The sequence below is a fragment of the Sparus aurata genome, chromosome 3 (assembly GCF_900880675.1).
Source record: "Sparus aurata chromosome 3, fSpaAur1.1, whole genome shotgun sequence".
Taxonomy (NCBI): domain Eukaryota; kingdom Metazoa; phylum Chordata; class Actinopteri; order Spariformes; family Sparidae; genus Sparus; species Sparus aurata.
The window spans coordinates 11,801,755-11,826,382 of NC_044189.1; the positions used below are offsets into that span (position 1 = coordinate 11,801,755).

General features: G+C 45.7%; 1 protein-coding gene across 1 annotated transcript in view; it reads right to left on the reverse strand.

Moving 5' to 3' along the window:
• The window catches only part of efna3a (ephrin-A3a), a 70,047-nt gene extending 46,645 nt beyond the window's left edge, over nucleotides 1–23,402 (reverse strand). Inside the window, exon 1 of the mRNA XM_030412906.1 lies at nucleotides 22,756–23,402. Coding sequence (XP_030268766.1) covers nucleotides 22,756–22,865 — 110 coding nt within the window. The 5' untranslated portion in view covers nucleotides 22,866–23,402. The remainder of the gene's footprint in view (nucleotides 1–22,755) is intronic.
• Between the last annotated feature and the right edge of the window lie 1,226 nt (nucleotides 23,403–24,628).

The following is a 24,628-nucleotide window of genomic DNA, read 5'->3' on the forward strand; positions in this document are numbered from 1 at the left end:
AGACAGCTGCAGAGAGTACAGATGTTGCGTTTGAACATCTTCATTTGCCAGGACGCAGTTCTGCTGAGTCTGTGATGGTGAGTAAATGAATGGATCAATTAAGTCATTGTATAGCGAGTAGAAGCACACTCGCTGTGGTCACATTCTGTCTCGGTCGAGCAGGCTTTCAGGACATGCAGACGATGCAACGTGTCCATCTGACAGGTCATGTACCCTACACAGCTTGTACCCACGTATGGTGCAGATTGGCCTATAAGCTGTCAACTTGTGGCAGAGCGCCGTGTGAGGCCAACAACATGTTCTGTTGCTTTTTCCCCAGCCACCTTCAACTTCCCGAGGCACAGAACATTTTTGAAGGCAGGGCTGAAAGAGGGCAGAGAAATGCAATTACTGGTAAATAGAGACTCCCTGCAACTGCAAATTTATCCAGGGTCCAGAAATCATTCCTCACAAGCCAGCTAGAGGTGTGTGTGTGTGTGTGTGTGTGTGTGTGTGTCTCTCGCATGGTGTGAATCATTGTGGTTGGTGCCATTAAAGCTTATCAGACTCCAGTGGAGCTGCCAAGCTGTGGTCGGCTCTCTCCTCTCCCCCCTCCAGGGCGTCTGTGAGTGGCTGCGACTGCCGTTCGTTGCCCACTCACGCGCTCCCGCTGACCCTCGTTGGCTCTCGGGCGGAAAGGCAGAAAAGGCTTTGGCAGCTAGATTCTAGGAGCCCTTTAAAGACAAGTCAGTCTAATTCAATTGCCCCAATTCGGCGCTTCTAACAGGTGGACAGGGGTGTCCGAGGATAGGCTGTGACAATGGCGCCGATACATTTTGTGCCACGTTCCTCCTCGAAACCCCTCGGTCCTCTTTTGCCAACTATTTTCCAACGAGCTCGGGTTCGCTCTGGTTCTGAGTCACCGCTTTCTCATTCTAGCGCTCATGACTTGTAATGACTCGTGGCAGTCGTGACAACCCCTTCTCCGTCTCAGGAAATGTCCACCGCTGACAACAATGCGCTCTGTGACAGTTCATTCGAGGACGGAACAATAGCGAGGGGATTGAAACAGCGGAGGGGGGGAACACAGGCAGTCGACGGATTCAATAGTTACCGATGGATTTTGAAGTTTTTTTTTTTTTCCTCTGACGAATATTAATCAGCTGTCTGTTGCTCTGCCTTGTGATTGATTAAAGCTGCTTCTTATTTTCTGCGTGCGTTTGCTTAAATGTGTGTCACCAGGGAATGCCGGAAAGACTCACTCTCGGTTTCGAAAAATAGTCGGCCTTTTATTCTAATTTCCCAACATCGACATGATTGTTTTGCATTATGACTTGATAATTAGTAGCTCCAGTGTTTGGTACGCAGCACACAAACTCATCCCTGAAACACTGTTTTCCCTCACAGGCTCACCTTGTCCGCTAAGTACAATAAACACACTCTAATTTGCCTCGATGGCACCGGTGCAGAAACACATCAACAACTCTCATTACAAAGCCGTTCGTTCTGTCACACGCGGTACAAAGGCGGCGAGCCCTCTGAAACAGCGATGGAGGATGGTAACATCACAGAGCAATCACATCTACATTCAGTAGTTTTGCTCCAATTACCCTGAATCCAAATCCACTGCATTTCCGTTAACCAGACTTGCTGGTAAAGTACGATTAACTTCTAATGACTATTAATCAGGGTGCATCCACAAATGCTTTTTTTCCTGCAATTGCTAGTAAGCAACATATGAAAAAAAAACTATGAACTCACTGCAGTTTATATTCAAACTTTACATGTGGCGTCGTTCACAATCTTCGGTTGGGTGTCTGACATGACAACAATCAGCGACAGGGGGATTTTTACATCCTCGTCGTAATCAGAGCGATGCGAGCCCGAGCTACAACCGGGAAGGGAGCGCGGCTGCCAGTCCCGCTAATGAAAACAGAAGTCTGCCTGGTGCGTTGAGTGTCGAGAAAAATGGTTTTGTTCAGGTGCAAAACAATCCTGATTCCATCTGTCCTTGATCAATTTCAAATAGATTTTTTCCAGTGGCAAATAATAAACAAGACGCACGAAATGCGCAAAACCAATTTCTTTGAATGGATGTTCTGAATATTGTTTATTATTGTGAGCCCGGATAACTGAATTCAGTATTAGCTGCACTTATCCACTCAAAATCAATACAGGGAGATTGTTATATACAGTGTGAAAGTGTGTTTCATTCAATATGCCGTTTATTGCTTTATTTTTTCTTACGGGCGGCTTCCTCTTTTTCTCTTAGGACAACGAAGAGAAGAACTTCGTCTTCTAGAGAACAATGTCGCAAGAAAAGCTTTTATTCTAACACATTAAAAGGTTCTCTTATTGTCTATATTCTGCAACTCTCAGTGAGACAAATGTGCTTAAAAAAATCAAAGAATACATTTAGGGAAATCACAGATACTCGGCATGTTGCCTGTATTTTTTCGAACGCAGTAGTCCAAGCCTTAATACGTTCATTTTTGAGGGTTTATCATTACATTGAGCAAATACCTCCACCAAGGCCCAGCAGTCTCCTTTATCTGCATCAAATTCTACTCAGTCATAGATACCATTCATCTAAATATGCCTGATTTTCTTAATCAAGATCTTTGCCTCATAAATGTGTGAAAATGTGTGAAAAAAATGCTCATTAATGGAGACCTATTATGCTTTTTTTTTCTGTCCTTTCCGTCAGTGTTTTATACAGGCTCTTGTGTATGTTAAAGGTCTTCAAAGTTAAAAGGGTCTAAGTCCGCACCAACAGAAGCTCTTCTCTCCCACAGAAAGCACTGCTCCTTAAACGCCTCGTCAGTAGTCCTGCCTTTAATTCCGCGACTTTGTGACATTGCACTACATCACCATGTCACACGTGTATAATTTAGCTAGTTTGGCATGTAAGAATTTATTTAGCACGGCTGCTCTGTCGTTGTTTGCGGTGCTGGCTCAGGTGTATGTGAGCTGACCAATCAGAGCACACTGGGTATTCAGGAGGAGGGGCCTTAAAGAGACAGGAGCTAAAACAGAGACAGAGGGGGAATACAGAACTGAAACACTGGACAAAACAAATACAATTATGAACCTGAGCACAATATATCTAAATCCGCTACATCCAGATTGTTATTTGGGGCCACATACCAGTCGAAATAGGCCTGTTGTTTTTCCATCAAGATCCATGCATTATTCCCGGAGAAGTAAAAGAAAAACTGAAAAAAACACCCTGTTTCGCCGAGACCAACCCTCCATCCAATTTTTATGGAAATCTTTTCAGTAGTTTTCGTGTAATCCTGCTGACAAACCAGCTAACCAACAAACAAACAGACACGTCTAAATTCTGCTACCCTCAATGAGAAACAAGGAATGCATTTGGACAAATCACAGATATTACTCATGTTGCCAGTTTTTTGTTGCCCAGCAGTTTCAGCCATAATATGTTAAATTTTCCAATATTTTCCTAGTAAAAGGCAGAATTTCCCTTTGAGCTGATATTACTTATTCTAAGTCTGTCTCAGTGTCAAAGTCATTTTTTAATCCTGTCAGGCATCGGCTTCATCCAGGTTAGACACTGTACCACCTCCAAACAACATAACCCGCTTTAAAGTCTTTGAAACGACACAAAGCCAAATATCCCCCTTTCATTAGCGAAACCTGGCAACAGAGCACTCAGCCACCATCGCTCTGTGACTGGAGAGTCGAAAATGATGTGTCCCCCTTGGCTCATCACACAGAGACATCAGATGCCTGCCAAAAGCCTGCATGTGTACAAGATGTGCTCCATGCATTATTAATCCGAGGCACAGCACTGCGTGTATGTGTGTGTTTGTTTCTCCGTGTGCAAAAAAATTAATCATTTTTTACACATTCTGAGACGGCGATGTTCATCCAGCAGCCGCAACACCTTCGTGAGAACCAGGTCAGACTTTCTTTTTATTCCTTTTTTTAACTGAATTTGTTTCGCAAATATTTTTCGATGTATTCACAGCAGAAGCGCGAGCTGAAAAGCGCAACTCGTAAAGTGTGCGGACAAATCAGGATAAATAATTTACAACCATGGCCGAACGACTGAAGAACACAAGAGCAAAAGAACACTAACGCAGTGACGGCACTTTACAGAGTAAGAGCAGTTCGGTAAAAATGCCCTTTATCGCTTCTTTGTTATGGTATTTCCAAGTAGGTTCAAGCTGAAGCAATAAAAAAACCTGATAAAAAGCTGGAAACGGGATGCATTTGTGAGTTTTTTATTCTCTCAAACTTGGCACCGGCGAAAACAGGAAGACTCGAGAAGGCGTAATTTAGATCAGAACACCCATCGATCCATCGGTTTCTCTGCTTAATTAATCTTTGCTTGCACACGAGCTATCCCATTCATTATTTCGAGTGCCAATAGCTGCTTCGGCTACCCCTGAGTAGCTGCAAATTGCAGAAATATAGAGTAAACTGTTTCATTATCTATCTATCTATCTATCTATCTATCTATCTATCTATCTATCTATCTATCTATCTATCTATCTATCTATCTATCCAGCTGAATTAATGCAATGTTAGTGCTTGATCGGCAACATTATGACAAAGACAAGGCCCTTCATTCATGCCAAGTCCCTGCTGAGGAGTCGACGTGCAGGTGCTAATTTTTCATCTTACCTTGACGGTCAGCATCAGGCCATACATGCCACACGTCATTGATGGGGTCATGCATTTTTCATAAGGTTGTACATGTATTTTAATGAGCGGGGCTGATGAGGTGTGCTGCATCGACATTGGTGGACGGCCTTCACCACTCCCCCTTACTCGCCACGTTCCACACAGCCCCGTCAGTCAACCCACTCCAAGGCCTCCTCACGTCTGTCTCTCGCAGTATCCTCGGATATCAATCACGCCCAAATCTTTGCATATTTTTCGGCGGCATAATTAAGAGGAGATTGCAGCGCGGCGCACACGATCAATCTGCAAATCAGCGGACCAGATTAAATCCAAATTCCGACTCCGGTTTTTGCAGATGGCAAACTAAACAGCCTAAACTGACAGAGATGCGTTCGGATGGCAAGTTGGATACCCCCCCTGCCGGGCGGAGGAGCCCCTGTCAGTGCCTGTGTGTAATTTGGAATTAATGGGACGGTAAAACTTTTAATTCAAAATCCCAGCCTTGGGGACAAACACATTTGCATACAAATGAACACAATTTCCTGTTTGTTCGGTATGCAAATACAAAAGAAGGAACTTACAGAGCGGCTGCCAGAGTTGAACAAGCGCCGCGACTCTCGCCCGAGTGCAGGAAGCGGAGGCAACCAACCGAGCACTTCAAACACAGCTATGTTTGAGATATCAGGCCGCGGCAGGGGTGAGCCGAGACCACCCCGAAGGACTGCGCAGCTTTGTGGGGGCTCGCGGGTAACCTTTCTCTCCCTTGTCTCATTTACACCTGGAAATAACATGTGAGGTGAGTCTTCCGCCAAACACGAGAGGCAATTAAAGACCACTGATGTGAGGTGGAAGCAGGAGAGAAAGATGTCCATCCCAGGGGCAGAGTGTGGCTGGAATGCTCACAAGTAAGAAGTGGACTCATTTCACAGTGTAATTAACAAATGATACCTCTTTAGACCTTTCAAAGGGAAACACTACAAGATCTCCTAAAGTCATTTTTGTATTAATTATAGGTTTTGTTAGCCGAGATAAGCTTTTTCCGAACGAGGCAAAGAATCCACAGCGCCTTTCCTCTGTGTTTTTTTTTTTTCAATGAAAGGTTGCCAGGAATGCCTTGAATGCCAATGACACTCGGGATGCGAGGCAGGCGATCTGATAGCTCATAACTCATCACTGTACGCATTAAGGAGACAGAAATGAGGGGACTTGTTTGCATTAACATAAATGACTGGCACGCTGGATGAGGAATCGTCCCCCTCCCCTCCCCACCCACCCACCCTTCAGCTCGCTAACTTCGTCAGCCACGGGCGATCTGCTTGCCAGGTTGGATTTGGTTCAGACACTAAACAGTGCACTTAATGCCGTGGTGTGTCACGTTTGCATTGAGTCGGACGTGGCAAACTGAGGCAGCCATTACTTATTTAGAGCTGGACGTTTGAGCGACAGCCCAAATCAGCATTTTTTTCACAGCACACACACTCACCCACACAACATACACTAAACAGCAGCATTTGTAATTAAGTCTCAGGTCGTAACTGAGCTGACCCCGGACATCGGGCTGTGTTAAAAAGCAACCCACTTCCCGACGACTTCTCATTAGTAGGCTCTGCAGCAGCTCCCCATGTACAAACCCTCCCTTGGAACTCTGAAGGTGACACAGCAGTTACAGTGGACTTTGATGGGGCACTGGGGAGCTGTACTTCATATCACAGGACTGCTTCCTCTGCAGAGTAAAAGGTTTCAACAATCAGCAGCTGCAGCCATTTGGGAGGAAGGAGGGAAAGAATCGTCCCCCTCTGGCGGGGCGGGTGGGGGGAGTGTTTTCTCTCCCCCGCTTTCTACGCAGGTGCTCTGCCCGTCAACCAAAGATTAACCTCCCCCCGATCGCTTCTGACTGCCACAGATACAATCCAGCCCCCTAAATCATTAATTAAGTGAGAGTTCGCATCAACGGTGAATCTTCCACAGGAGCCTCCGTCGCCTCCTTGGCCGGTTAAGGGGTCGTCGGCGCGAGCGGAGAAACAGACACAACGCGCCATGTTAGAAGTAAAAAATCAAACTTGTCTGCAGACGTGTGGATGTGCTCCATCGACAGGTCAGATAGGATCAATGAATCTCCTCACCCGCTACGCCAGACCTCCGGCCCGTGGATGGAAACCAGCGTCCACGCTGCCGGGGCCTCCAGTTACCAGCCGGGCCTGATCAGATTGTGTATTCACTCGCCGACTGCGGGGCTGATTAAATCTATATTTAATTGGATCAGATCTAGTCGTGATGGAGCACTCCCCCCGGCGTTTAACCCACGGTCCTCTGTCAAGTGAGAGGGGGAAAAAATACTGTGGGGGGAATTAGGAGCGGGAAATGAATACCAATGATAGGCTGTGCTAATAGCCAGCGCAGGAGGAGTGGACCACACCTGCAGGGCTTTACAGAGAAGAATCAGAGTCACCGGCTTTGCTGTCTCTGCGTGTGTGTGTGTGTGTGGCCCCGTCTTCCCTGATTAGCTAGACATTATGTTACTGCGGTCGTACGAAGATTTCATTTTTTTTTTTTTTTGGGTTGATTAGCTGTTTTATAATAGCACATCGCTGATAACAAAAAAAAAAAACTCGCCCACAATCAAAACTTGCATCAATTTGTCGGGATTTGGGGGAAAATAAAGGGCGGAACGAGATCATCTGCATAATTTCTCAATAGGCAATTGAATTGAACAATTGGGAGGCGATTAGGAAATCTTTAGCTGAGTCAGACCGCGCCACGCGTGGGCGCGTGTGTCGCGTGGGCATGCGGGCAAGATGTACGGCATCGTCGGGGCCGGATTTACAGTGCAGCTCGGCGTAAATCACGGGGCTTACAGGAGAATACCTGGTGGTGAGGTTACTGCACGGAGACTGATGTTACATCTCAGTATAACGTGCTCACTGGTTGTATCTGGATGCTGCGGTGGGTGAGCAGATGTAAGGGAAGCAGAGAGTGGGAGCAACCTTGGCGTAATACCTTCCTACATTGTTATCACTGAAAGAAAAGACTTTAGATTCTGTTAACTCTTTGGTATCACACTCTTTACAGCAGTGGCCTACAGTCACAAGGGAGGAGGGTTACACACACAGTAAAACCCAGTCTTGCAACACTGGCCATGAAACAGCCATACTCGAACAGTTAAAATTGTATTGCCTTGCCCAAGGGCACCTTGACGTGAACGTGCTGAAAAACACCTCTTTCAAACTGGACAAAAAAAAGAACCCAGAAACAGGACTTAACCGCAGTATTCACAGGTATTTATCTGCTCCGGCTGCGCTCGTACACACCTTTCCATCCGTCTCCAGCACTGAAACATCATTCAGTCAGCGTTGAGTTTGAAAGGGAGACTTGAGTAAAATCGATAAGAAAGTCACATTGTCACTGGTCTCAGCTGCTTTCCTGTTTCCTGTTTTGAGACACGTTCGTGACGTCCAACCTGAAACACTGAAAAAAAAAAAAAAACATCTAAGGGCAAAGTCGTCTTCTAGCTTTGAGAAAAACAGCGTACTGCTAGCGATTCAGATGTTTTACATATTTCAAACTCTCAAAAACATCAGCAATGGACTCTGCAGCCCAACCAATACTGGATTTTTGGGGCCAATGCTGATACCGATATCAGCAAGCAAAATATACTGCTGACGCTGATATATTAGCCAATATTTTCATATACGTAGAATATATACCTAAACATGGTTGAGGTCATGAGGTCGTTGTGGTTGTGGCAAATAAATAAAGGTTTAAGTATCATTAGGGTGAGCCTTAACGTTGGTACTGAATGGAATCGTGGAAAATGTTCCTGTTACGGCTGTGATTCCTAAAGGTACGCGCATATTTTCAGGCAAATCCTGAGGCGAACCCTTAAACACAAATCATCACGTGTCCTACTGTAGGTCTGGGTATCGTTTTAAGATAATTTGTTTTATTACCTTTAATTTAATTCATTTCAATTCATTTTTGCTTGTCTCCTGCTTTAATTTAACCAAACTGACGGCCGATGTGAAGTCAGCTGTGGGTCTTTCACACCCTCATCTCACATCACACACACACTCAAAGGATTTAATGAAATGTCACAACAGGACTGTGAAGGTCAGGCGGCAGTCGTACGGGAATCACTGGAGTCGCGTTAATGAATTTCTCAACTTTTGTCTCAGAAATTGAAGTCTTGAATCATAAAGACAATGTATCCTCAAGTGGCATTAATTCTGTTGACAATAAAGCGCCTTGTTACATTATTTAGTAAAGTCTGCTCGCTGTTAATTGCCTCATTAGTGCTGCCGCAGTAATCTTTTCCTGATTATTACACTGTGAGCGCTTACTTATTTCCAGTTAGATTGTTTCTGTGACACCTGACTGAGTTTTTCTGCTGCTTGATGATTCAATCAACAGCAACTTTAGTTCAGGGCTCATGTTATTATCATGCAAAATTACCTATTTAGTGAGAACCGAATTCTGGCAGTTTTTTTAATTTTTTTTTATTACCCAGCATCCCCGGGTGCTAACATGACTCAGTCGGTGCCATCACACCGCCATCTGTAGCTCCTCTAAATACAAAAAACTCGCAGTCAGTTTACTTTCGGCGACCTCCTCTGTCTCTCGTCGGAGGCCGCGAACACTGAGTGGAGGTTAGTGATTAAAGGTGTCATTCCACCGGCTGACCCCGAGGGGTCAAAAGAATTCTGGGTAAATTGCCTCGCAGAAGGACGGAGCTGTATCGAACGTCTCAGAACGAACCACAAGGTTGATTGAAAAATGGGTATTTGCATACAAGGCACCGAGCAAAAGGGGGGGTGTGTGTGCTGGCAGAGCGGCAAACCCTGGCTCTCCACTCGGGCGGAGGTGGCAAAGGCAGGGAGGCAAACGAGTCCTCATTAAGCAGAAAAGCATCATTTTCTGAAGCTTAGACTGACTCTCTCCCTCGCTCTATACACGCACAATGGGGCTGACACTGAGTTTGAAAATATTACTGAAACCTAAATAACTAAAGAAACCTGCGCTGTGTGTTTAGAATGAAGCAGGCTCCGCTCATAAATAATACATATGATGATAGATTGCTGATGAACTGTCTAATGAAGAGGAGGCGGGGGAGGGGGAGGGGGAGGCAGGGTTTTTGCTGACGAACAGCAATTTATTTTTTTTATAGATTTAAAAAAAAAAACGGAGACCTCGCTTGCACGCACGCACGCACGCATACACACACACACACACAGCACGACGCAGGAATGCTAATGTCCCTGGCATTTTTGAAACTGCTGTTATCTTCCTGGCACCGCACATTAGCTAGAGATATGGTTTCCTCGCCACTAATTTGCCCCCATACAGCCGGCGCTGGAGGTTAGAATCAAAACTTAATGGAACCTCTAATTTGACTGAAAGTTCATTCCCGTTAGGGAAATTAAAGCCTGCTAATTAGGGATTACAGCCTGTTTTTATGAATTGCAAATGCCAAGTCACAAGTTATTCGGGACGTTGGGAGATCGTGACAATGCTTCAAGTAAACTTCCCTGTCGGCAGGCTGGCGGGATTTATGTTGACAGAAACCAGAGCCAGAGCTTGACGTTCCAATTAACATTACCCCGGATCAAATGAAAAAAATAACCAGCCAGAGATGGGAATTTGATTATCTACAGTCTCTCTTTCTCTCTTTTCTCCAATAACGACCCACACTGTTCTTAACAGCAGCCAGGGCCCGGGGAATAAAAAACCTGCAGGTATTAGACCAATTTCCACACGAGGAATCCATCTTCTGCCGTTGCCTCGTGTCACACTCGCTTCTACCATCGTAAACAACGACCCCAGGCTGTATATGTTACACTCCTTGTGACATCATTTAGCTCCTAACAATGTGCTCAGCTGTTTTCTCTCCCGCTCTACATGCCCACGCTCCTTTCGCATCTCACTGTCATTCGCTATATGAGGAATACCATATTCATTTCCCGCGCTTCCACCCCGCTTTGGTTCCCGTCACTGTGACAGGCCTGTTCTTGGTCCTGTCACCGAGTGTCACCTGCGACACCGGCTTCCTCGAGAGACAGCGCGTTTCTTCCTTGCATCATGTGGTAAATGAGCTTCGCTTCTTCTTCTTCTCCCTCTACTCCTTCTTCTTCCTTGAATCCTCTCTGTCCTTTTTCTTCATTCCTTTCCTCTCACGCACACACACACACACACACACACACACACACATGCAGCTCCTTCTCTTCCTCCTCTCTCGCTGTAGATCCCGCTGTTGACAGGTGCTGGAAGGGATTTCAGAGTCCTGACACAGCCGCAGCTCCAAAAAAATCGGCGCGTGTGTTTGAGTATGTGCGTATAATACAAAGAGAACGGTGCAAAGAGTGAATGAGAAAGAGTGAAAATAGATAGATAGATAGATAGATAGATAGATGTCTGAGGCATCTAAATCAGCATGCTCAGCAGGTGTTCTGGGCCAGATCTCTACCTCCAGGCAAAACTGATTTTGATCATGAGAGGAAAAGCAAACAAGTCACTCCTAATAAACACATTTCATCGAGCCAAACAAGCGCTCTTGAATGCCACCGAATCCACCGAATGCGATACCGTAGTAGACGTTGAATTTCCATCCCCAGCCGTTGTTGTGTTTGTCAGGATTTGTTTCCTGCAAACTCCGCTCGTGGTAATGAATGTCTGTGGCGGAAATTCTGCCATTGATGCAGTTTCTTATTCCGCTTGTTCCTCCATGGTGTTTTTTTTTTTTTTTTTTGCAGCAGTGCCTCCAAGCTGCTTGTTCCTATACAGTACGCATGAGCACCAGAAGAAAGGTTGAGGTCTTTAAAGATACTCTACTTCCTGACACGCCATTAATATTCTCCATACAGATTCTTCCTCTTCTCTACATACCTCCCCTCCCCACCGCCTCCCTCCTACACCTCCTTGTATCCCCACTTCCACTCCGCTCTCTGCCTTTACATCTCTGCGCTACCTTACATCTCCCTCTTCCATCTTCTTCTTCCTCTTCTTTTTTTTTTTTTTTGCAAAGCTTCCTTCCCCCAACCTGACTTTCTTCCTCTTCCTTTGGTTCTTTTATATATATATATATATTCTTATTTTTTTTGTCGTAAATTTCTCTTCCACTTTCACTTCCTCTTCCTCCTGGGAAGTGGCACAGAATCCCTTTTAAGTGCTGCAAAAGCAAATCTGTTTATCATAACCATCTATCTCTTACTGTACGTATATCTTATGCCATACTGAGAGATACACACACACACACACACACACACAGAAATGCACAGACTTCAGAGGAAAAAGGAAGCTTCTCTCATGTGTACTTGCTCTGTACTAGAAAGACGAGTGAATGTGCAGAATTTTCTAAATAGTGATTCACTACATGTGATGCTCTTCTCAATAGCAACAGAGCAATAAATTAAAGGGCGGCGAATGGGCGGCAGTGCCCACTCTCCTCCCACGCAACGGCAATGCGGTTGAGCGAAGCGGTCTCTCTGGGACTTCCCATTGACTCCACGCAAGGTGAGAACGGAGCAGGAACAGAAGGCTGAGCGAAAACACTTCAAACGAAGCGGCAGGAAGACAGAGAGGGGGAACGAACAGGAGAGGAAACACAGGCGCTGACCAGACGAGACAGAGAGAGAGAGAGAGCGGCCGAGACGAGGAGACGCGACCATTACTTTTCACGGACGCACTCACAAACACACAAATGACCCAGACAGACGAGACAAGACGTGAAAACACCTTAAATGCCACCTAATGGCAGAAACACACACACACACACACACACACACAGAGAGAGAGAGAGTGAGAGAGAGCTCAACAGGACATTGATATTCTATACACCCACACACAGCATGGTGAGGATCTGGGCTCGTCGCTGTGTGTGTGTGTGTGTGTCCTGGTTTTTACACACTACGCTGGTCTAGGCACAGTCCCACGCAGCATTAAAGGTGGCTGGACAGAAAAAAAAAAAAAACATGATGTAAGCCATTTATCTGGCACACACGAAGCACATGTCGTGTGAGAAAAGCGAGGCTTTAACACTACGACGGACACGGGAACACCACACACAGATGCCTGCCGCACGTAGCCCAAATCCACCGGAAAAAGGCAGCTGAACCAACCAAATAAATACCTTAACAAACAAAAGCTTTGCAGCAGATTGGCACACAGCCCGGGGGGGAGGGTTCACTCAGTTTAAACAAGGTGTGGTGTGGTGAACAGGTAGGCTACTGGCTTTTTCTTGCCATACATTTCCTCTATAATCCAGTCATTAATAGTCAAGCATTCAAAATTTAGTGATAACAAGCAGGGCGCCCCCCCGCCCCTCCTCGAATTAACCCCCTCCGGCTGTAACAAATGCAAATAGCAGACTGCGCTGTAGAGCTGGTCCTCCTCCCAATACAACACACGGATCCAGAGAGAGAAGGCAGGGAGAAGGAGGGTAAAAGGAGCACACCCCCCCCTCCTCCTCCTCCCCCCCACTGATGGAGGATGCCAGTAGTGCGAGATGAGTCACGTATTGTCCATATAAATCAATGGGTGAGAACAGCAAATCCACGTGTGCGAGCAGAGAGACATGATTATGCGTGTGCCGTAGCTCATGTATTAACCATAACTGAATTTACACATCAAGGCGGCAAATGAATTCCAAATAGATTTCTGATGCAGACCAACACGAGACCTGATTAAATTATGAGGTTGAAGATATGGACGGAAGCATGGAAGGGAAAAATGAGAGGCGAGGTAGACGGGAGTCGCACTCTGAGCCACCAACTTTGTGTTAAGTATGCAGGGTGTGAGCCGGAGATTACGACAATGACCCCTTTTTAGAACATAAAACTTTCCCGCGCCCCAACTGTCCCCCATAAAATGAAGGGCAGAATCAAAGCTGTTAGCAGGCGTCTCATCTTTTAGATTTTACAAGCTGTATCAGCGTTTATTATGTGGGATACCCAAACTACAAAACTAACCTTTTCTAGTGTTGTCTGATAAAATGCATCACAAGCCAGTGACGGGAGCGAAATGCCACTATTTATTTGTTTTATATATTTAGCAAGGATTGTTTGTTTTTACCGTTCACAAAGGCCGACAGGGTCTATAAACCTGTGCAATACGGCTTAAAGGCAGAGTCGCCCAAACTTTTTCCCTTAGAGGGCAAAAACTAAAACTCAATATTGGGACATGGGCCAGAAAATACCTTCAGTATTGTACTTTTACGATGCAAAACATTTCTAGGATCCAAAAAGGATCCAAAGTTCGCTTAATTGACTGACTTCCTGCACCAAATGATACCACCACCCCAACATGCTTGGATTATGAAAGATAATAAATAATTACGGATCCCTTAAAAAGCATTTTACCTCACAAAAAAAAGCTACAACATATACGGTCTGTGGCGTGGTATCATCCGGCACTGTGTATTTGAGAGAGCTGGCGAGACGCCGCCAAAACATTTTAGAAAGTATTGCAATGGTGTTGTATAACTTTGTGATGTCTGATCAGAAAACGGTGGAAGGATTATTCAGAGAAAAACTGTGAATAACAGTAACCTGAGCAATGACTAATGATGACGTGACTCATCAAGCATGGAGAGAACTTCAGGGTGGACATCTGCACCGTGTTCGCCGAGCAAATGACTTCCTCCACAACTGTCAATTTCTTCTGGTAAGTTAAGAAAAAGAGAAAAAAATATATATGATGTATTCTATTTGTATCACTGTAAGAGTACTGGTATTGGTTATGTAAGGGATAATGCCCGACGAGGTGTCCATAAACAGGAATTAATGGCCTCCGCGAAGTCCATTCATTCCTGTTTTTGGACACCTCGAAGGGCGTTATCCCGCCTATACCATGGTCACTTGCCAAAGAAAAGAAATTAAGACCATTAATTTATATTTCATGCATTTCAAAATATAAAGTTTTTCACAAGCCATAACTAAGTTTCCCTGGTAACGCCTGAGGATTTGACTAAAACCTGGAACAATCATTACCCTCCCGTAAGGTTCTTATGCAACGGAAGCGTTGTTCACTCCTCCAGTAAATAGGACGGACCATAGATACGACTTGGCAACGGGAGATATTTTAGTCCGCTCAGCAATGAGCCAGAAAGCTAATGTCATGCTAGCAAGATTCAAGGTCAATAACATTGCGTATGGTTGACAAACAGTAATAATGGGAGTACACAACAGTCAGAATCCCTGTTATCTTTAGAGAGACAATAGACGACTTTTTCTGCTTGGAAGGCATTGAAGGCAAAGAGGGAGAGTGATGCAGGGCATGGCCAAACGAGAGTTGACAAGGATGGGGCATTAACTCGATAGAGAGCACCGTTGGTGGTCAAAGTCGTCGGGCTGCTAACATCGCTAATGTTGTCTTTGGGACATCAGTTCCGACAGTACTTTCACAGGGAAGCGGGGGGGGGGGGGGGGGGGGGGAATTTGTCTGTTTCTTCTTTACATCAGATTACATCTTTATTTTGAATAAACTTGACTTACTTTTTCTGCCAAGCTGTGATAATGTAATGCTAGCTAACGAAAGGTTAGCTAATGTAAGGTTAGCTCAGCAACACGACAAGAGACTAAGAACATCAACGGGATACATTTAGATGAAGTCTGATATTTCCAGCTTCAGTTATCTGACGTGACGTACCAGCAATGTACTGAAAGGTCTTTTTAGCTATCCTAATAATTATTATTCTACCCATCATTATGGGCCATGTGACGTCCTACCTGACAATCCTGGCTCAAATATGTATAATGGCTTGTGTGTACAGGTTGTAGGTCTACAACAACAGTGAAAAGGGGTTTTATTCCACTCCTATGTAGCTACCTCAACATAATATATAAATAAATGTATGAAATATTTGAGCAGCACAGCCCTCCAGCCTCCTCCCAAGAATATAAGTTTAATTTTTTGCCAGTAGGCAGCTTCCCATCCAATCCACTCACATCACACTTTCAAGCTCTGAAGACTTTGCTATCATATTTGTAATAGAACAGTTTCGCTTGAAGATGTAGCGATTTAAATGTTCCCTCTAACAATATAAGAGGGATACATTAAACCACTGGAGGTGGTGGCTGCCGCTGAAGGGTCAAATTACTTTTAGTCATTCTGGATGCACAGAGCACTAGAGAGAGATTTCAATTTTCTTCAAATATTCTCATTACAGCGATGACGGCTGCCAAAGGGTCTCAGACCTTCATATAATTACATCTTCAATAGGAAAAATCTCAATTATAACAGAATACCTAATTATCACGCCGCCCGTATTCGAAAATTGCCCTCACATGAAAGGAAAAGCTGGAGCCGTATCATCTGCTAAGCTGTGAGGACAGTTTCCACTTCTCGTAACACCGCTGTTGTTAAGCACCCAAGAGCATTAGAGGGAAGACCTGTCACGGCTCAAGACCTGAAGGGAATGAACAGAGAACAAGATATGACAGCGCACAAACCTGTGTCCTCACTCGGTGTCTTCCTTACAAAGGGACACTGATAACTCTGAGGGCGCTGGTCGGCGCAAAAACACCACCTCAAATGCAATACCTCAGAGGAGGCCTTCTGCTTCAATAACAAAACAAATTATTTTGAGCAACTGCTGTGGCTGCCATATCGTTTTCCAGCCGATGTAGCGTAACAAGGCCCATTTCCCAAATAATCAAACTCCAGCCAGTGACCATCCACCTATCAACAGCTTTGATCTTTTTCCTACATGGCAGCCGCTTCCATCATAGCAGCAGTGTAATTTCCCAGTGGGTAACGGGCACTGCGGTGCAGACTCCCAGTGTAATGTACTGTGGAGCTACCATTCGGAAGTTGGAAAGCCCTCTTTGTGGAAAGCATTTGCATTCAAATCATTGAGTCTGAAATTGGTTCTACCTGTCTGGGATCAGAGCTATCTCCTGTGGGTTACCACTGCCAGTTAAGTGCAATTTTTATAACCTTGGAGCGCAAGGAATGCTAATGGCTTTTGATGAAGGGCCTAACTATGTTTTCCTTTGGACTCCTCCGAAGTAAGAAGCACTCTGCCTCACCTGGGGTAGCTGTAGATGAGTCCCATGGCACTTTCCCATCAGAGCCCATGAACAGGCCATAATGGCCCACCAAACCTGCCAATTGCCCGTCATAATCAAGCTGAGCAGGCTTGGGGTGCCTCAGACATCCAGAGGGACCAGAGAGGATTAAGAAGTAGACACACCAAGAAGAAAGAGAAGTCAGAGCTTTCACGATTTCCCTTCGGTTCATATCTATTAAATTCCAGGTTGATTAAAGTGCCTCCTCCTGAGGTTTTATATGTAACCTTGCACAACTTTAAATATAACTTGTGTTTATTACACTGCGGAGTCAAATTACTGTTTACCAAGATCATCAATCCAAAATGAACATTAATGTGTTTGTGCTCTTTTCTTTTGCAATTATTATGAAGTTCGTTTCCATCTAGTTCGGCCGCAAGTGTGAAGAATTGTACCTCAATTAAAAACAACCTCTCCTATTATTTGTCTTAACTCACTTTAAAGTGTTTAAAGTGCAATATGTAACAATAGGCCAGCTGTTAGTTCACGCTCAAAACAAATAGGTGGCAGAGTTACTGCTAACTGCCTCTAACTGTGGCTGCCCTTAGCTCTTTAGCTCAGTTAGCTGTGCAGCTAGCAGTAGGGGCTGTCTGCTCGATGACCGGGGGGAGTGTTGGTGTTTGCGCTGCTAGCACAGGACTTCTGGATCGGGACAGGTTGGGGCTAGCTGGTTAACATGCTAACTTGAGTGGTAACACAATACATCAAAAATGTTGTCTCTTCACGTTACCTTGATAATTTTAGTTGCTTTCTGAATGGTTTAAACTAAAATTCTTACTGTTGCCCCTTTATAAAAAAAAATTGTACAGTCTACTTCTGTTCTCACCTGACCTTTGAGTGTGTGTGGCAGGAATCTAAATGTAAGCGGCGATGAAAAAACGTGTTTGTTTCTGTCTCACTTTTTCAAACACACATTCCCTTTTTCTTAAATCCTACAGAGGAATACGTTGTATTCCCTTTATCTTTCAGACACATCTTAAATCTGTACCCAGCTTCTTCTTTTTTTTTTTAACCTTCGCCTTCTCTGAAATGGCTGCCGATGTTACACCAAGACCTGGCTTTGTGTGGAAGCAGTTAAGGCCTCCACGGAGCGTGAACCCAGGAGGAGTGACTGACAAGCCCGTAGCAATCAATTCTCAAGCATGCTGCTCAAAGGCAATACTTGATCTGCGCTTCCCCCGAGCCGAGCTCTGAATACTTCACGGCAATTTACTGACACCATGAAATTCAATTAAAAATGCATTTGGACATTGATCACCCGATGAACCCAGATTGATTGTTACTCAGAGAGCAGCCTTGTTGTGTTTTTTTTTTCTTGGTTCAGCCAGGGTCCATTCACCTTCCCATACCATATTAATGTATTGATCCTTGCACCCACTCATGGATCCATGCAAACTATTAAACATCCTTTCAGCGTTTCTCCATCCATCCATTTATGTGACTCATAGCAGATTCTCACCGAGCTAAAAATGGACGGCGTGCCACTTAGCAGGCCAGTAAGCTTTGAGACACCACTGCAGCTCTACAGCATAATGAAGCTAGGTGATAATGTCGAGTTAACAACCCGTTTAAAAAGCGCCGTTCATCAAACTAATCTTCTGGATGTCTAGGAGAGATAAAGCAGTCGGATTCTAACAAACATCTTGAATAGCTGCAGAGAGGAACGCCCCATTAGGGCTGGAGAGACACGTCTAATTCAAAAACTTCAGTAAAGGTCAATCTGCACTTTTCAGTCAGTGTCGTTCACACATTCTCCTTTAACACAACTGCAACCGGGAGAAGAAAAAAAAAAAAAAACCACACGCTATCCTCTGCTGTTTGAGAAGCTTTCGTGGTCCAATGAATGCGAGCGCATAAATTGAACGCCAGTGAATAAGACGCATTTGTATGCAAAATCGGCGAGACAGCCCCGAGATGGAGCTGCGGGCGGACGGACGTGCATGTAATCAGGTATCAAATCCGCTCGTCTCCTGTATGCTCCGCCTGCGCCGTGTTTGGCGGGGCGGAGGGGCAGGTGGATGGCCGGTGCTGTTGTCTCTGAGCATCGGTCCACACGAGCGGCGCGGCCTGTTTCCACATTAGCACGGATCAGCTCCCTTGGGTATCATCTCAGCAGCTACAAACAGCAGCTACAACACATTCGGCCAAATAACCTCACTTCTATATCTGGTAAAACCCGCGCTCCCTTTCACCCCTCCTGACTTTTTTGGCCAACTCAATCAATCTTTTGCCTCGCTTTCTCCTCCTGACAGACTGCTCCACTTTCCACCTTTCCAGCGTGCTCTCCTTCCACTCCGCCAGTCTCTCCATTATGCCCGCCTCTCCCCCTCCAGCCACATTCTTCACACTTTGCATCCTGCTTCTTTCCCTCCATCTATTTTCAAATTTCTCTCTATTCATCACCTTCTCCATCACTCCCTCAGCGACATTTCCCCTTCACCGCAACTTCATACAAACTTTTTTCCCAGTCAGGTGTCAGGGTTCTCCTCTTCCCCCACAGGGAACAGCCCTCAAACTCTAGCTGGGTCTTGCACACACCCACACAGGCCGACCTGGCGGTTAATGAGCCTGTTGAGTAAGACGGCGCCTCGATTCAACATTGATCACCGCGCCTCCGTACCTCGAACTCTCAGGGAAGCTATTTGTCAGGGTGATAATGTATTTTGCAGCACCAGATATGGTGTGCCGGGGACTGGCTTGTTTTTATTACATGTGGTCTCGGGGCCTGACAGACACGATTCAGGGTCCAAACCGGGGTCATAAATGTGCAGCGTGGAACACACAGAGCTGTAACTCACTGAGGATTAGCCACACGCCGGAAAAAAAACAAAGACTTTCATCTTGCTGAGCAGTCGAGGGGAACGGCGATTTAGCAAAGAAATTTGTGGCACATTTTCAAACTCAATTCCCTGCGATTCCTTCCCACGCCCGTGCAAAGACTTTTAGCTCCGGCCTCCTGCTAAGTCACACGCATTAGTAGAGACACTAGGTGACTTGGGGAAGGACTGGGGAAAGTGAATGGAAGCAGCGCAGTTGTTTTGATCATGCTGACACGGGGTGCCCAATTATGGAGATGCGGCCTGTCTAACCAGTGAGGCCAAACACCTGATGGGAGGAGGTGGCGGGAGCGCGGGACGTTGCTCGTGGGTAGGCGAGGCTACCGCAGTGCACCGCTGCTCCTGCGTGCTCTCAAGATGTTCCACATCTCCCCCCTCTAATTGGCAGATGGCCTCAGATGCGAGATGATTTAATGGCCTGCGTGTGTGTTTTTTCCTGCCTCAGTCAGCCATTAGCAGGGACATCTGTAACGAGTTGGCCAGGCGCACTGCTGAGAGCGGAAGCTGAGAGCAACACTTTCTAATGGGGGGGTAGTGCGATCGTGACGGACTCGGGCGGTAATCAAAGCACTCTGAGCTATTACTTTCGGGTTATGATAATCGAGACATCTCGTTTCAAATTGTCCGCGGCAGAGGAAAAAGCTGTATTAAATCGTCTCATGTTGTTTACCTCGGAAAAGCTGCAAGGAGTCAAACAGCACAGCATTACTGGGTATCAGCTGTGTGACGGTCCTCTTTGGACTTTCAATACACCAGAGCAGGACGTGTCTAGCTGCGCTTTATCATAAAAAGCCATTTTCATGGCTTTGGCACAAACAGCTTGGCATCCAAGTGATCCCATTTCTTGCAGCTGTGCCGTAACCATCTGCACCGAATGCCGCGCTCTGGGGTAAAAACATTAAGGCCTCCACCAGACTTTGGCCCTAAAGGCCTGTGAGCTCTGGCTCTCTGTCGCTGCCTTCGGCCTCGCTCCTCCCTCCTGAGCTCGTCTCTATAACCAGAGCTGGATGAGGGAAGGAGCTGCATCGTTGAACAAGTGAATGAGGCCTTCAGCTGGTTCTCTATGCATGTGGACAGAGCGGAAGAGAAGTGGCCCCAAGCCTAAGGCCTTTTTAGAGCTTGATGGCCATCAGTATTCCTGCCACAGCCTCTGAGGATTTGTCTGCTACCTGCAAACTGGGTCAATTTTTGCATTATTTTAGAGATTTGTATCCCACTGTGGAGGGAGGAGAGGTTTCTGCACACGCAGGCATGTAGACCCACACCTGCACTTTGTCTCTCTCTCTGTCTCTCTGTTTCCCTCTCTTTCACACACACACACACACAGAGTACCCTGAATTCATTAACACAAGTGCGTATTTGTCATTTTAACACACAAATGCCAATTCAAATCCACAGAATGTGCTAAAACTGTAATAAACGGCTACGCCGATCCACGTTCCCCACGCTGCGAAAAATCATTTCAGACTGAGCGCACGCCTGAAAGACTAATTAAAATTGATAGATAGGACCGATACTGATTGTGACACTCAAAAACCGGAGCACCTTTACGGAGCTTAAACGCAAGTCGGGCTCTGTTATTACAGCCGCTCTCTATTCGCGTCAGACTGATGGGATTAACGGCGGTCATAAATCTGGAAACAGTTTGGAAACGTGGCTCCGCCGTTCACACACTGACATTGAAGGGGCGGCGTGCAGTTTTGAAGAAGAAATTGAAACTCAGGATTATAATGTTAACGATATTAATGAGGTTATAATACACACGCTGGAGGTATTTTCTTTTTCCATAACTGAATAAACCAGCTGTTCTTAGAGGAAGACAAGGTCCCCAGAACACCGTTTGAAGCTAGAAAGGTGGCAGGGTCCGCCAAATACAAACAAAGTGAAACAGTATGAAATTGTGTTGTCCTCAGTAAAGATCTGTCTCTTCTGATCACACTGTCTCTCGTCGCGCACCTTTAATGAGGAGGTGACAGATCTGCAGCAGCGCCTCGACTGTTTCCATCAGACGTTTATCGCCGTTCTCTCGCTGCTTGGCGTTCAAATATTTGAATTGCCCCGACGCCACATGCAAATCGAGTAACTTCCATACAGTTTTTTTTTCTGATTCTAATCATCTACTGTATGCGCACCCTCAGCTGAGAGTGCCTGGGAGGTGACTGAGGGACCGAGGAGCAGATGGGGGGGCGGTGATGAGATGCTGAACAGAGAAGAGGGAAAAAAAGGGGGGGGGGGATTGAGGGGGACAGGCCGGGCTGGTGAGACACAGCAGAAAAAATAAAGAGAGGGGAGAAAATAACCAAGTATGAGATAGAGAGAGGCGATAGGAGAGACCCGCGTCTGAGGTGAATACAAATGGACAGAGGAGGAACACAGATAGGAGGGAGGAGGAGGAGGAGGAGGAGGAGGAGTGTGTGTGTAGGGGGGGGGGGGGGGGGGGGGGGGGGGTTGTGTGAGGAGAGGAGATAAAAGAATGTGAGAAAGATGGATTCACTGTCGGCTAATGAGAAGACAAAGGCAGTAGAATCCACATCGATCTCTCTCTGCCCCACAGCAAGCCGGCTTTATGGCTCGCAGGTAGAGATAGATATGAGAGCCTGGGGAAGCTTACCTGAGGTAAGCAAGCTGACTGTTGTAGGAGAAGGAATCGAAGTCCGAGGACAGGCTCAGGAATACAACAGTGTGCGTGTGCGTGCGTGCGTGTGTGTGTGTGTGTGTGTGTGTGTGTGTGTGCCCAGGCAGATTAATGGAAGTTTGAGCTTTGAGTGACAAACATTAAAATAACTGAGAGAGAGCGGGGTTAATGAAAAGACCGTCTGCTTAAACGAGTCATTGTTGAGATGCAGTGGATGGATTAAATGTGGGGTAGAAATCAAATATTTATATAGCGAGCACTCTGCATGCAGCAGCGCGCACAGAGGAGCACTGAAGAAACACTTTCCCCTGCGGAGGTGCGTTACTGTACTCCAGCTTAATAAACAGAGAGCTTAAAACACATCTTTTTTTTTTTTCTAAACACATTTCAGACACTCATATCATAAAAACCGCGAGGACGGTGATCTTATTTTAATGTACATCAGTTGTTGTGTCATAAACAAAAGGAGCGCGCCACTGCAGAGGGGGACCGCCGTCTTGTAAACAAGTTGCCAGCGCAGGTGCGCCATCGCCAACAAAAAGAGCGACACAAGTTTTTAAAAAAAAAACACACGGAGGTGTGCGGAGAGGACACTCACTCTATGTTGGAGCTGTTCCAGTACACCGCATGCCGGTCGCTGGCTCTCGACAGGTGCAAGTTTGCGAGCGCCAGCGTGACGAGGCTGAGAGAAAACGTTGCGAGAGCCATAATCCCCCTCCGTCCGCTGCTCGTCCAGCCCTGGATCCCCTCTTTTTCCTTTACGCGTCCCCGCTCCGTCTGTCCCAGGCGACGCGTCGTTCACAACATCCCTTCTTCTGTTTTTTTCTCTTCTTTTTTTTTCTCTCAAGTTCCCAGTTACCTAAACGACAGGCTCGACCCGGCTGACTTCTCGCTGCTTACGTGTTCCTCAACTCAAATCCCATTGCGACGAGAGCCATGTGGACACCTCACCACTTGTGTCAAATCTGTTCTGGACTTCTTCTCTTTTTTTTCTGGTGCGCACTTTTCCAGTACGCTCCTTCACGTGTTCGGTGATCACAAGACAGGAGCGAATGATAATAAGGCAACAGAGGCTACCACATTCACAAGTGACAGCGGAGGTCGGTGTTTGTTTGTCCGGATCTTCGCTGAAAGGTTTGTGTATCTGCCGCTCCTCTCATCATCATCATCATCATCATCATCACCATCATCATCATCATCATCACCACCACCAGCAGCAGCAGCAGCCACACGCTGCGCACACAACACTACAAGCCCGCCCTCTGATGGAGGAGATGCGCTCACATGTCCATCTCCTATGATGCCCCGCCCCCCTCAAAACAAGCACTGTGTGTGTGTGTGTGTGTGTGTGTGTGTGTGTGTGTGTGTGTTTGTCTTTGTGTATAAGATGATGATGTTATAAGATGTTATTCTCTAAATTAAAACAATAGAAAAAAAGCATTGAAGATCAAAATAAATGCTCCATTTTAGCTACGGAGTGAGGCATCTCTCCTCTTTTCAATCTTTGGTGAGAGTTGTAGCCTACATATATTACATAAAGGGGCAGGATGTAGTTGATCAGAGACAGAGTAGGGCAGGTCATGCTGAGCAAAGTAGTGTGATCTAAAATAACGCCACTACAGCAGTAGCAACTGTATGCCTGCTGACTGCCTGGAGTGTATATATTCTATAATTTACATATGAAAATGTATTTATTTATTACACAGCTCTTAATGCTGTAGAATGCTCCATTAACTTGAATGGGGCTTCCCAACGTTCGGCGGTCAATTATTTTCGTATAATTGACCACTGCTAAGCATATTTGACCGTCATCAAGGAAAGTGGCCTTTTTGCCTCTGATTCACGTATTTTGTAGCACTCCGCGCTCTAAAATCTTTGCTCCACAAGTATTCCGGTCAGTTATTACCCCAGCGTCTTCGGTCGCTAAGCAACGTCAGCTGATCTGTAGTTTACTTCATATCAGGAACAATGTACTCCTAGGCCACTAGTATGGATCGGTTTCACATTTACTTTAACATTTGAGTTGTCCTCACCGGTCAAGAAAAGAAAAAGACAGGAAAGCAGCGAAGACAGAGAAGTGAAACGGCGTTGGTTTGGCGAATTATATTTCTCTGGTGAAAAACACTATGAACAGTAACAAATAGATTGTAAAAAGACAAACTGTGTCAAGTTTTTTTTCGTGTTGGCAAATAACCATGTAATAAGCGTCGTGGTCCGGTTCATCCTGTCGGGACTTATTTTCCCGATAATGACCACCGTTCTATACATTATCCCTTACGTAACGCTTGTTACGCCTGTAAATTCTCATTTTCGTGTGAACTTTTCCTTTAAGCTGGGAACATGCTAAAAGACTAAACTCCTCGCTGGCTGTGAAAGCACTCATTATCACACAATGAATCATCATCATGGTTAATTACAAGCACACTTTTCAAATTCCTGTCAACAACCAGAAAAATGGAAGCTGTTTGATT